Source organism: Gordionus sp. m RMFG-2023, chromosome 1, assembly GCF_954871325.1.
Source record: "Gordionus sp. m RMFG-2023 chromosome 1, tfGorSpeb1-WG-v2, whole genome shotgun sequence".
In the NCBI taxonomy this organism is placed as follows: domain Eukaryota; kingdom Metazoa; phylum Nematomorpha; class Gordioida; order Chordodea; family Parachordodidae; genus Gordionus; species Gordionus sp. m RMFG-2023.
The window spans coordinates 72,419,626-72,433,518 of record NC_088775.1 but is presented as its reverse complement, the minus strand read 5'-3'; the positions used below and the strand labels follow the sequence as shown (position 1 = coordinate 72,433,518).

At 26.6% G+C, this 13,893-nt stretch overlaps 1 protein-coding gene across 2 annotated transcripts in view; it reads left to right on the top strand.

Moving 5' to 3' along the window:
* The first annotated feature begins 1,630 nt into the window (after nt 1-1,630).
* The window catches only part of LOC135931426 (protein AATF-like), a 22,720-nt gene continuing 10,457 nt past the window's right edge, over nt 1,631-13,893 (top strand). For both annotated transcript variants that reach the window (XM_065468519.1, XM_065468518.1), the window contains exons 1-8: nt 1,631-1,728; nt 1,772-1,879; nt 1,928-2,027; nt 2,065-2,130; nt 2,173-2,269; nt 2,669-2,752; nt 4,923-5,104; nt 5,406-5,471. In XM_065468519.1, coding sequence (XP_065324591.1) covers nt 1,662-1,728; nt 1,772-1,879; nt 1,928-2,027; nt 2,065-2,130; nt 2,173-2,269; nt 2,669-2,752; nt 4,923-5,104; nt 5,406-5,471 — 770 coding nt within the window. In that variant the 5' untranslated portion in view covers nt 1,631-1,661. The remainder of the gene's footprint in view (nt 1,729-1,771; nt 1,880-1,927; nt 2,028-2,064; nt 2,131-2,172; nt 2,270-2,668; nt 2,753-4,922; nt 5,105-5,405; nt 5,472-13,893) is intronic.

Here is a 13,893-nt window from a genome sequence, read left to right as displayed (position 1 = left end):
GATTGTTTGCAATATATAGATTTAGTCGATAAATTGTATTATAATAATACTATAATAAAAGTATTAATTTTTACAGCAATATATTTTGTCCTATTCTCAAAATTTAATAGATAACCCACCAAAAAATTTATTTTACCCCCATACCCCCTTACCACCTCAAAAAAATAGGATGCAAACTGTTCCTACCCTACCCGCTCATGTAGACGCTGTTGCCATATGATAAATGATAAAATTAGATATACTGTAAATATACGACATTAATATTCCACTGTTTGTATTAAGCTTTAATTTTTTTATTTAATTTACGATTTAATTTTATCAATAGTTTTATAGTATATTTTACTTTTATTAAGATAAATAAATTAAAATTACTCACTTTAAATTAATTTCACTTTTGTCTTAAGACTTATCTTTGGCTTATATTCCATTTCTTAAAAAAACATTTTTGGTTCACTTTTTCAAAAATTTATAAATTATGATGAATAGTTTTATAAAAAAAATATCAACTTTTACATTCGTTCTTTCAAATTATTGTTTAAGATACATGCATATATATTTTGGGGTCAGGGGGTGGGGGGAGGACTAAGAGGGATATTTTTTATTAGCTTAAAATGATATTTACAAAATGTGATAAATTTCTGATGGGGGGGGGGGTTTCCTTTGCCCCCCCCCCAGCTACGCCTATGGATTGCAAGCTGACATTGTGAAAATATAATTTTTATGTATTAATCTAATCTAATATTTAAAATAGTATTCATTTAATAAAAATTTAGAGTATTAATTTTTAAATAATAAAATTAAATTTATAAATTACTTAATAGAATTATAAAACGTTCAGGCAATCAAAAAAATATTTTTTTAGTTCAAGGGGATTCCATTTTAAAAAATCTTTTGCTTCAGGAGGCTATTCAAATTTTTCAGGGGGCTCGAGCCCCTGCCCCCTCCCCCTTAGTTACGCTACTGTTTAATAACAGTTATTTTATAACAATAAAATGAAACAATTTAAAAATTTAAAATAAACTAGAAAGATTTAGTCGTTTCATATTTACGATATAAAAATAATTTAAGTTAAACTGTTAGAAAATAATTGAACTCCATTTGTAAGATAAAAATAACAAAATACAAAATTATTTTGGCCTCCTTAAGGAACACTTATTAAAATATAAAAAGGAAAAAGTAAATTATATTTTAAAATAAAACAAATTATTTATAATTTAAATATCATTTTCATACTTGGCGCTTATCATTTTATAAAATATTATGTGTGTAGATGCAAGATCTCACCATTAAAAACTAAGAGGGCATTGTTATTATGGGTCGAGCCCTGTTTAAAAAATATTTTTAACTGGCTCAACCACGCCCACGTTGAATAAAAAGCCTGATTTGGGTCAATTTTTTAAAAATGACCCGATTGAGATTTTATTCAAAATACTATTATATAACCCTTGAGATCTGTTTCTGTAAATGTCCAAACCTTTCTGCCATCTATGAGCAAAATCTCCAGGCTTAGATAATTTTATTTTGGTTATAACCTTAGCAGTCCGTTTTTAAAAATTATCACGAATCTACCTTTATACCAATACTACTAATAAGTATCCTTAAACAAGTCATTGTGTAACCTGATCCTACCATGTTTATTAGTAGCATAATAACATCCTATTATGAACCTCATTAATGACCATATATCAAGTGAACTTGAGAAATCAAATGGAATTAAATTGAATTCGGGTATTGGGAATTATTTTTAGCATAAAATATATTTATAATTAAGAATTATGGAATAAACTTGTAAAAACGCGCATATTATTAAATAATGTACTAATATACTCAAATTATTATAAAAATGAAACGGCTGAAGTTAGTGCTTTACGTCATAAAGGTATATTTTAAAGGATAATTATTGCATTATGCTTTTCTTTTGATTAAGCAAATATTCAAATCAAAAGTTCTTTAAAAAAATTAATAAAAATCCAAAGTCTTCTATTCCCCTTTAAGTTTGATTTTAAAGGCTCATCTGATTCAAATAAGTAATAGTTATGATCAAATAATTAATCATATTTGTAGAAAAGATTTATGTGAAAAAATTCAAATAGTGTTCAAAGGATTTAATGATTCATTTAAACCATATAGGTTTAAAAAATTAAATATTATTTTTTTAAAATTTTATTGCAGGGATAATATTATTGCTGATTGGGATGAAAAATTTAAACATAGTAATTCATCAATAGATCAAGGCCATATGAATAGCCGATTAGAGCAAATATATAAAGTAGAATACATTTTTTAGCTTCAAATAAAAGCAATAAAATAATTTCTGTAATTTGAAAAAAATATACCTTGTAAATAATTTTTTGAGCTTATTAAGCTACTTTGTTCGAAGCATAGACAAAGAGATCGAATATTTTTAGAATAATGGCTCCAGTTCTGCCTCCTAAAATAGTGAAAAGTGAGTTTAAGCTCAGGTTTATAAAAAAATACCATTATAAAATAAATCAAAGATTTTAAACAGCACAAGGTTTTCTTGAAAATTATGAAATGAGTTCAAGTTTTTATATTTATTCTGGGATCAAGGATTTTTGTTCACACCTATGATTATATCTTTTTACTCTTAAAAGAATATTTTTTCATCAATTCATTTTGCCTATAATTTATTACTATAACTTATAAGATTTTAGATGACACTGATGGAAATTTGTTACAGCGGACAAAAGTTAGAAGAGTTATCCCAAATTTAGATGAACAAACTTGTCAAGTGAATACTCATTATTTATATCACAAACTACTATTTTATGCCTTATAATGAAAGGCAATTAAATGTTAAAACAAATTATGTTTTTTTTTAAATTTTGCTGGTTTTTATATTATCCAATTAAATTAAAAAATAAAGAGTTAGGTGCAGAGGTACAAATTTTATGGCCCAGTCTGGGTCAAATAATTGGATTGACCTGAATAATGTTTTTTAAAGCTCAGTTTAAAAAAAAATTTTTCATGGGTTTTAAAATTATCCTAATTCTTCAATTTATGATTCATCTCATCTAATATGGAATCATTTAATAACTTTTTAAATAATTTTCTTCTATTCTTAAAAGAATATTATCTTTAATTTAATACCAAAGAAATAGAACATTTGTGTTCATTTTTGACAAAATGATTTTATTTATAATGTTTTGTGTTTGTTTGGCTAAGAATAAAAATTATAATAATTAGTCTCTGGATTAAAAACTATTATTTTATTTACCTAGTACAGTAGAGTATTTAAGAACATAAAATCATGTGGTTGGTATAACTTTTTCTTTTATAACTTTATTTTTTGATTAAAAATAGAAATTATATTAGTCTCTTCAATTAATAACTATTTTATTTATCTAATATAGTAGAGTAGATAAGGGTAAATTAAAATTGTGTGATATGACTATAAATAAAAATTATTATAAATAGTGAATATTTTAAAAACTATTTTACTTTTCTTTTATGTTATTTAAGTATTATCGAACAATAAATATAAACGGTTTTAAAATAAAGGGTTGCTGATTTAATATTATACCAGATCAGGCCTTAAAATTGCATTAACTATACCCTTTAATTCCTCCTCATATGAAATATAATTTTCAGTATTAAAGCAAGTTAAAACATTTCGATCGACAATAGGTCAGAAACGATTAAATTAATTGGCGCATATTTATCATTTTTTAAAATATTGTGTCAGGGTGGTATTTTCAAAAAAACTGATCCTATATTTTCATTGTTGTTGGTTACATTATGTTGTATATATAATTAATATCTTTTATTTATTCATTATTTCATAATAATAAATTCGTTAAAGAAACCAAAATTCAATTTATTTGTAATGTTTAAAAAGATTGAATTATTTTAAAAGATAGAGTAGTTAAAAATTTTATTTTTTTGTTATATCTGCAACAAGAAAACGATTTTAAAATATCTAAAGAGTTACATTAAACTAATGTTTTTAAACAGTTAATTCAAAATTTTAGCCAATTGTAAATTATTCATACTTTGAGATTTTGCCTACAGTTAGCAGAAAGGTTTGGACATAAATTGTTAAAATTTTAAGGCTTGGTAATAATATCTTGGCTAAAGCCTTGATAGGCGTTTTTAAAAATCAGCGAAATTGAGCCATTTAACAACACAACATTCAGCCATTAGCATTGCCCACATTTAAATGAGATAATTAACTTTTTGAGAATAAAAAAACTTAATACACTTAATAATTCGTGAAAATTTTTTTTTAAATAGAAAATATTAACTCATTGCATATATTCAATGGTAAATAAAATCAATTTTAATTATCGGATTGGTTTTGTACTAATATTGGATTAGATCAGTGAAAAATTTGTGGATCGGCACTATAGTTGGGTAATTATTAATTTTTAGCCGTTTAAGCCAATTTTTAACCGGCTAAAAAATCGGCGAAACCACCAAGTTAGCCGATATCTATCACTTTGGCCTTGTGGTTTTTCTTAAAAAGATAGCAATTCAAATTTGCAAGAAACTAATATAAATTAAAACGCCTTAATGTTAAAGGCTTTTCTCCGGTAAGCGCCTGTTGAGCCGAATTTGCCGATATTTCGCCATTACCCAACTATAATCGGTACAGCCTTAATGAAAAGTTAATGCGATATATCATTCATGATACAATTTTAGAATATATATTATATATTTTTTTATGATATAGGATAATAGTTGAGTTTTGTAATATTCGCCTGGCCTAGGTTTTATATTTTTGGCCCGGCCTGTGTTTATGGAAAAAATAATTTCAGGCCAAGCCTGCCCCAGGTTTATTTAAATTTTTTTATACGCCCTAGCCCATATACTCAGACCGGACTCTGGTCTGGGCCTGTATTTCTCCAGTTTATAATACTGATTCATTTCCAATTTTATGTAAGGGGAATTTTTTTTTTTAGAAATCAATAATGAATGTTACACCTCTCACAACTCTCGATACCAATGAGGATATATTTGATGACCATGATTTTTATTATGAATTAATCAAAGACTTTGTGAACAATACTAAGCCACAATGTGTTTTAAATAACGGTCTTGATACCTCCATTCAGAATATTAAGAACATTCAATTGAATAAAAAGTTAAAAATTATATTATATATTTATTGAAATTTAACCATTTATAGTTTTCAACCATTAAAATCCTGTTGCAATTTTTTAAAATTAGTTTTTTTTTTTACTTTACCCATTTCCTTTTTAAAAATTATATTTTAAAAAAAATTAAGAATTAACAGCTAAGACTTTTGCGTTAATCAATTTTGCCTACACCTTTTATTAAAAAATTAATATTATATGCGTTTCCTTATGTAATGCTGATGAGTTTATAATGTAGTATAAATATCATATTATGATTAATAAAATGAGTATCGTTTATAAATTTAGGTCAATGGGATTGAATAGCAACAAAAAGATCTTAGACACTAAATGCACTAAGAAACGACGTTTGAGGTTATATTATATTTTATGTCACGTTTTTAATTTTTATTTCGGCATTGCATCTCCTTGACATAAATAAAAAAAATTCTTGCTAACGGAAATATCATAATTTTTAAAGGCTAAGAATAGTATATAGATATTATAAAAATGAAAAATATTAAATTACAGTAATTGTTATTTTATTTGAACTAAATATCATTAAAAAAATTAGTTTATCAGATACATATTAAATTTCATTAATTTGCTTTTATTAGTTTGTACCATATACCTTTTTTTCTTTTTTAAGAAACTTTCTAACATCGTCGTGTGAGTATTATAGTGGTCTATGTGCACTTTTTACCAAAATTGATTTTTTTTGATAAATCATTTATTCAGAACTATATCTCCTACTATGTCATCATAAAAAATTGAAAAAATAATCAATTTATACACATTATTATATTGTTTGATGTCGTATGCATTTTTTTTTAGTATTATAGTGTTCCACATCCATTAAACCAATGGAAATTAAAATTAGTCATGTGGTTTAATAAGGCCTTTATTTTTAATATTATATTTTTTAAATTCCATATAATGTTATTAAATTTAAGGTGAATATAAATTAAAAAAATGTTTATATAATTCCAGTGAATGATATATTAAATTAAAATTCAGTTAATAAATAATTAAATTAAAAATATACCAAGCTTTACCAATTAACCTTTAAAATACCAAGCAATAAAAATATCCTATTATTCAAATACATTTTCAATATCCCTCTTCATTCCAGATATTATACAGTCTCCACACTCACCAATCTACATCACTTCCTATTGTCCATAGGCAAAAATAGTTTCTAATAAAATAGCATCAACATAAACTCGGTCCTTTGCTATATGACTTCTGAAGACTCCTTCATATAACGAGTCCACTCTAGGTGAATCTGATTTTGTCCATTCAAACCAAAACAATTATATTGCTCCTGAAATTAACATCGACGAAACAAAGCTGTTGAAAATTTTAAAAAAGACTTCTGGAGGTCTAGATGGCATTTGTGCCATCTTCATCAGAATCCATCATTCCTATTCTTTTCAGTGCTCGTCTAATGGCTTTAAAAAAATGGAGGGATCCTTCCACTTGTTGCTGTTTTAAAAATATTTGCATCACATATTAAGGAATCTCTTTCCTCATTCCTGTCACGACTCCAATTAAGGGTTGGCGCTGGAGGCATAGAAATTTCTGCCCATCTCGTTCTTATTTATATTCCAAATAGCATTCCTGATGACACAGTTTTAAAACTTATTTCAATAATCCTTTCAATACTATAAAACGACAACTTTACAGGGATCCGAATCGAAACGAATATCGATTCAGGTTCAGGTTAGAATAAAATAACGGTTCAGGTTCGGTTAAAAAATAAAAATATCGGGTCGGTTTGAGCATCTAAAACACGGTTTGAACACTTTTGTATTCAAATTTACATTCAAATTATGTATAAGGAAAAATATTTTTTTATATTTCATCATTAAAATAAAAAACACATTCATAAAACCGTCATTTTTATTAATTGCACATTATAAAATAATATTTAATTTATAAAATATAACAAATAAATATCAATGATTAATTTTAATATGAACAATATTTAACTTTATCTACTTAAAATTTTTTATTAAGCAGCACAATTAATATATTTAAAAATTCGTATCACTCAAATTACATCTAAAAGGAGATAGTATAAATTTAATTGTTGAAAAACATCTTTCCACACTAACTTTGGTATCCGGCACTGCCAGTATGATATCAAACAATTTACATAATTCTGGGTATCGATTACTCTGATTTCTCCAAAAGTCTAAAATATTGATATTTTTATTTAATAGGTTTTTTAGAAAAATTAATTAAAATATTTCTAATATTCTCCGATTTTTATAACAGATTTTGCTTGTTACCATCTTTTTTTAAGAAGACTTTCTAAATCCTCTTAAGATGAAGATACATTAACCGACGTTGATTCACCTTCACTAGAATCTTCCACTCTTATAACAAAGTTTAATTCCATGTTATGCCATATTTTAATAATATGCTCTCTAGCCTTGGTTTTTTCTTCTTCAGTCAGAAACATTTGATATCTATATAATAAAAATTAAAAATATCATTAAAAAAATCTTATTATTTTTTATGAATAGATAGAAAAAATATAAAGGAAAATAAATTATTAATTAAATTTATATAAGATATAATATAATATTTTTAAAATATACCTTAAATCTAGATATAGGTATGACAAAAAGGCCTTGTTGTTTAAAAATTGTTTCTCTCTAAAATTCATAACATCTATTATTGAACCAGCAAAGGATGAAGTGAAAATTGAAATTTCTAATTTAGCATTTAGCCATAAAAATCCCCTAAAGTTAGCTGTCCAGGTTGTAAGTTCTTGGTAGCTACTTTAATTGGTTTTAGGATATTTATCACCCTATCATTGCTTCCCATTCCAAAGCTGTAGAATAAAGTTCACTGTATGATACTGATAATTCCTCACACAGATCCTTTAATACATTCAATCTCTCTAGCATGTCATAGGTTGATAACCATCTGTGCTTTTTAAGTTTAATTTTTTTAGGATTGATATCGATTTTGTCCTTAGCTTCTTGCAGGCAGTACGAGCTTTAATAATAATATTAGAAACTGAGCAATTTTTTAATGCATGATCTACCACAAGTTGTAAGGTATGAGAAGCACATCTTATATTGATAATCATTAAGATTGATAATTAATTCATCAGGTACATTTGTGAAACTAGTAGAAACATCATTCAAATTATATCTTCTTCATTATTTTTAGACATTTGATTGTCATCATCACTATTCTCCATAAATAATTTTACCATCTTAATAATACTTGCCCCATTGTCAGTTGTTATAGTGTCTTTTTGTGATGTTTTGATTTCATAATCATTTAATAATTTTATTAAAAGGAGTTGTAAATTTTTTGCAATGGGCCGTTTAAAAATTTCTTTCATTGCTAGTGTTCTTAGAACAATTTTTGCTTTTTGAATATACTGAAGATTAATCTCAATAATGGACCTGTCTTGAATAACACAGTCAATTTTTAGAGGTAATAAATTACCATTTATTTCTTTGATTATATTTTGCCGAATACTTATATCTAATTCTGCAACATTAGATTTAATATTTTGATATTAAATTTTAATATTACCCATGCCCTCTAATATAGGATCAATAATTTTTTTAAAACCGCTATCATCGATTAATTTGAATGATCTGCCATTAAAAGTGACCAACTCATTACAAGCATCTTTTTTATTTTTTTATTTAGTTTTACTGATATTGTTTGTTCCTTTAATGCTTCTTCTATCGTCTGTTGGCTTGATGACATCTTAAATTTTTATTTTATTAGGCTTTTTGTGATATTTGTTAATTTTATTGAATTCTAGAGGGTGGTTTCTTTTTATGTAACGCTCAAGATTTGCTCCATGATGGCCCATCATATTTATTTGACAATCAATAATATTACATTTTGATATGTCATTTATCATACTATATGTAAATTATTTATATACTGGATTTAATTTTTCTCTTGGCATTATAATTTATAAGCTTAAAATATTTAAAAAATGTTGTAAAATGGCAATATATTTAACTTTATAAGAATTATGACTGACACTTATCAATCAAATGTGATGGATAATAATTTAAAACAATTCGAATATAAATAAAATTTTTGCAATAGACTAGTAATAACTTACACACTCGAATCGGTTCAGATTCGGCTAGATATTATTTTAGCGGTTTAGGTTCGATAAAAAATACAGGTTTTTAGCGGTTTAATGGTTCGGTTTAGGTTCGATTTTGATCCCTGCAACTTTGTTCAAATATCCAGAATACACATCATACATTTATCATATCTCAAATCCAACTATTGATAAAATACCATAATAATATAATCAAATCTCAATAGTGAATTAAGCTGTAACACCCCTTAGGCCCTGCCCTCTTTTGCATTTATCACAAAATAATTCAGCAAATTCAATCAAACTTCATTCTCACCTTAAATTCCTGATACCTCGATGATGGCATTGTTGCTATCAACCTTTCCACGACCTTGTCTATCCCATCCACGAAAAACTTAGTACAGGTCTTTCACTTAATCAGCTTAGTGTGAGATATGTTTCCTACATCTAATCCATTTGACAATATCTGCCATGTCATCGACAAGAATTAGATGATATATAGGGGAGAAATAGCTATTGAAACTATTTAAATCCCTCAGCAATTTGTCTAAATTAAGCATATTATCTAATTACCTTCCTGCACATCAAAATTTTTTTAAATTAATTTCCAAAATCTTTTACCCCCTTAGATCTACACTGATCTACAAGCAGCACTTTGCTAGTTTCTCATGAAACCGAAATCAAGTAGAAAATATGTTTAACATAAAATTTTCATATTCATCATGGCTTCAAGCCACACTCCTTAGCAAGTCAGATGGCAGCGGTATCCGATCTCCGCTACACTTTCTCTTTCAGCCTTTATTTCATCCCGTCTAGCCGCGCAAGTTATCATCAATTGTAATATATTCACTCCTGTAGAATCTGACTTCTATCTCTTGAAAAAAACTCAGAATATATGGTCAATGTCAATGGTAACCTTTTATTCTCAATTCTTTTATATATATTAGAAACCTGCAGACCCGGCCCGGATTTAGGGTCTGGCCTTATTTTAATTTTTTAAAATACTCGGGCCAGGCCTGAAAATTTTTTTAAAAAAAATCCGGGCCGGGCCGTATATTTTAAAACCAAATATTTGAAATAGCCATTATTAGCTATAAAAATAAAAAATAAATATAGTATATTTTAAAAAAATCCGGGCCGGGCCTTTTTTTTAAAAAAATCCGGGCCGGGCCTTTTTTTTAAAAAAAAAAGCTGGGCCGGGTCATTAAAATTTTTGAAAAAAAATACAGACCATGCAAATTGTACCTCTGCAGGTCTATGTATATACTATTCTATTTATTCAATTTAATTGGCCTTTTATTTAATATTAAATATAAATATGCTGACGACAAAAATATTATTCAAATAACGTCGAATATTATAACCATTAAATATAACATATCTTATTTCCCACCAAGTTTAAGTTCTTCGATTAATCTTTTTGTTTGCTTTCGTTCCCTCGTTGGATATCGGTTTTGAATTCCTTAATGACTTGGTTTAATTGTTCCTAACTTTATATTGTCGATTCGGGTTCAACTAGTAATTTCCTTGTTCGTAGTTGGTCGGAATGTTTTCATACTATTTTTTCTCCTATGAGAGAATTTAACTTGTTGATTTCTTTCATGCCATCCTTTTTCAATTGGGTTTTTTATCCAAACTAAATAGTTTTCTCCAAAATATCTATGTATTCCTTTGTCTAACTACTATAGAAGTTTCTCTTCAATAATAGAAGGTTTGACTCAGTTCATTAATGTATTTAGTAGTGATGTTAAAAGTTACTTTTAAAACATAACTAGTTACTAGTTACATTGGCAAAAACATAACTAGTTACAGTTACTAGTTACATTTTTACAAAAGTAACTAGTTATTAGTTACAGTTATTTTCAAAAGTAACTAGTTACTTACTTTATACATCATTCATATGCTCATTATTTATTTATTTATTGAATGCATTTATTTAATATAAAAAAAATTAGGATAAACAAAGTATAATTAGTTATTTAAAATAATATACAATTTATTTATATAAAAAAATATCGCAAAATTGAATATTTACATCGAATATTAAAATATATATTTGCATTGAAAAAAAAACATTTATTTTTCATAAAAATTAGAATCTAATAAATGTTTATTTGCTTTTAACAACAAATTAACTTCAAAGTTATTATCTAGGAGACATGCTCATTTATCCCCAAAAATGAGCTTACCTAGCTGAACAAGCGCTCTACGGGAGCACTTGATGTTAGAACAACATTATATTTAATAAAGAGTAATTTTAACTTTGGAAAATCGTTATATAAAGAAAAAGTGTTGTTATTAGATTTGATAAAGTTTTCTATAAGTTCATTATCCAGAATATTTTGGCGCTTTAGATCAAAAAATTCAACTACATCAAGTGATGTTGGTTTTGAGCATGATTCATTCGTCTGGGATTCACTTTGAGGTATTAAGGTATTTATTAAATTTAAAATTTCCTCCTTGCCTAATCCAAGGCCAGTCAGTTTTAAATAAAGGGTGAAGAATTGCAGCAATGATGTTGTCATTATCATAAAGATTATTAAACCTATAACATGATATTATTAATTTATAAATAATTATTTAATTTAAGTTATCTTTTTTCAATACTAGCTAATATAGTATCCTTTAGAGGTTGACAATATTTTAATCCCTGCACATCTGCCATACATATAAGTATTTGTGTTATTGTTGGGGTATAATAACCCAGATACATGTATTTTTCCCCTTCAAGAATATCAATAGCTTTGGACACTGGTTGCATAATCTAATTTTTAAATTGTAAATTTTTATAAGACATTAATTTAAATTTACACTACAATATTCTTTTATAAAATCACGATCATCTGATGTGAATCTACACAATTTTAATTCATCACATAATGAATCAAATTCCACAGGCACTTGATTTAAAAACGATAATATTTTGGCCAGGGATTTATAAAAGGAACCCCATCTTGTTATAACGGGATATGGGAGTTGTGAATGTAATTTTTTTTAAATAAGTTCGGCGGATGGCCCCGATTTATTTTGGAGGTTCCACAAACGTTGGCATTTAGATATAGCTAAGTTATAAACTTTCCTATACCCCTCATTGTTTAAAAGTAACTTGTTGGCATCTTGTGTTGCCACTAAGTTTAATGTATGGCAAGAACATCTTCTATGCCTGGGAAGGTAGTCGAAGTCATTAATATCATAACTGGAGAGCCCGGAAGAAGACATTATATCTTCTATTGAGATATATTCAATATCAGAAACAGAATCTTCCTCCATTATAATAGATGGGCAGCTAAATACTCTAAGAGAAATAATTTATAAAGTAAATTAGTTAGGCATACCTAAACGCCTTTGAAAAGTTGCTTGCATTATCCGTTATTGTGCAGATATTTTTATTTTGGATATGGAACTCTTTAAACAGCAGTTAAGGCTTTGCTGATCACATCATATGTATGCCTACCTTGTAGTCTTTGGCAGGCTAGAATAGCTGAACGCCTTTCCAATTTCTCCACATTAATCCAATGTACTGTTATACCAATATAGGAGCTATTATTAATATAACAAAAGATAACCAAATGTATTGTGCACTTTAGTAAAAAATAATATTTACCGATTAAATGCTGTCCAACAGTCAGCTGTTGTACAAACATAATTAGGCTCTAACAATTTTTCTATTAGAATATCCTTCATTTGAACAAAATATTTTGATATTCTTAAGGTTAAGGTTTATCTGCATATAATCTTCATATTAGGTTGCAGGGTGTTTATCAGCTCAACAAAATCTTCATCATCACAGGTTGTATATGGGTGATTTCCATTTATTATATATTTAACAATTTGTGAATCAAATTTATCTTTGCTGATACCTTTAAAATTTGATTTTCCACCAAAGTCAAGTTTAGTTTGTTTTAACTTACTTGATGTGGCTGAATTAATTTTCTTACCTATGGTTTGTTTTATATTTACAGATTGATTAGGATGCTTTCTCTATAGATATATGTTTTATATATATATATATATTTAATTAATATTAATTATTTTTATAAAGTTAATTCATTTAATTATTCTATATAATATTAATACGATTTATGTAAACTTACAGATATATGTTTCCATAAATTAGCTGTGGATGACTTAGATGCTGCAATATACTTTTTATATGGTAGGCATAAGAGACATTTGACAATAATATTAGTATTACTACCAGCCTTCTCTTTGTTTAATTCAAAATATTTTTCAAAACTTGGCCAAGGAAGGTCCTTTTTTTTGCAATTATTGTAGAAGGAGAAGGCATAATTTCTTCATCATCTGACTCAGAATTCATATTGTATTCTGTTTCTATCTAGGAGATAAATATAAATAACACTATCTAAATTAGGAATAGAATAATCAATTAATGAGTGAAACACACAGTTCTAAAATGTGTCTAATTTATATATAATTTGATTATAAATAAAAATTCAGGCTAGACCAAAAAAAATTTTTCAGAAAGCAATAATTTTTTAAAATTTGAGTAATGTGCTTATGCTTTTGTTAGACTTGGTTCTTGTAAGTAATGATTAATAATTTAATATTAAATTCTAAAATAATCTGTCTTTGTTTTTCCTTATACTAAATTTAAATTTTTTTTTATTACATATGATATGAAGTTCCAATGCTTGTTACTTGACGGAAAAAAATATATTGTGCTACATTTGTTAATAAATA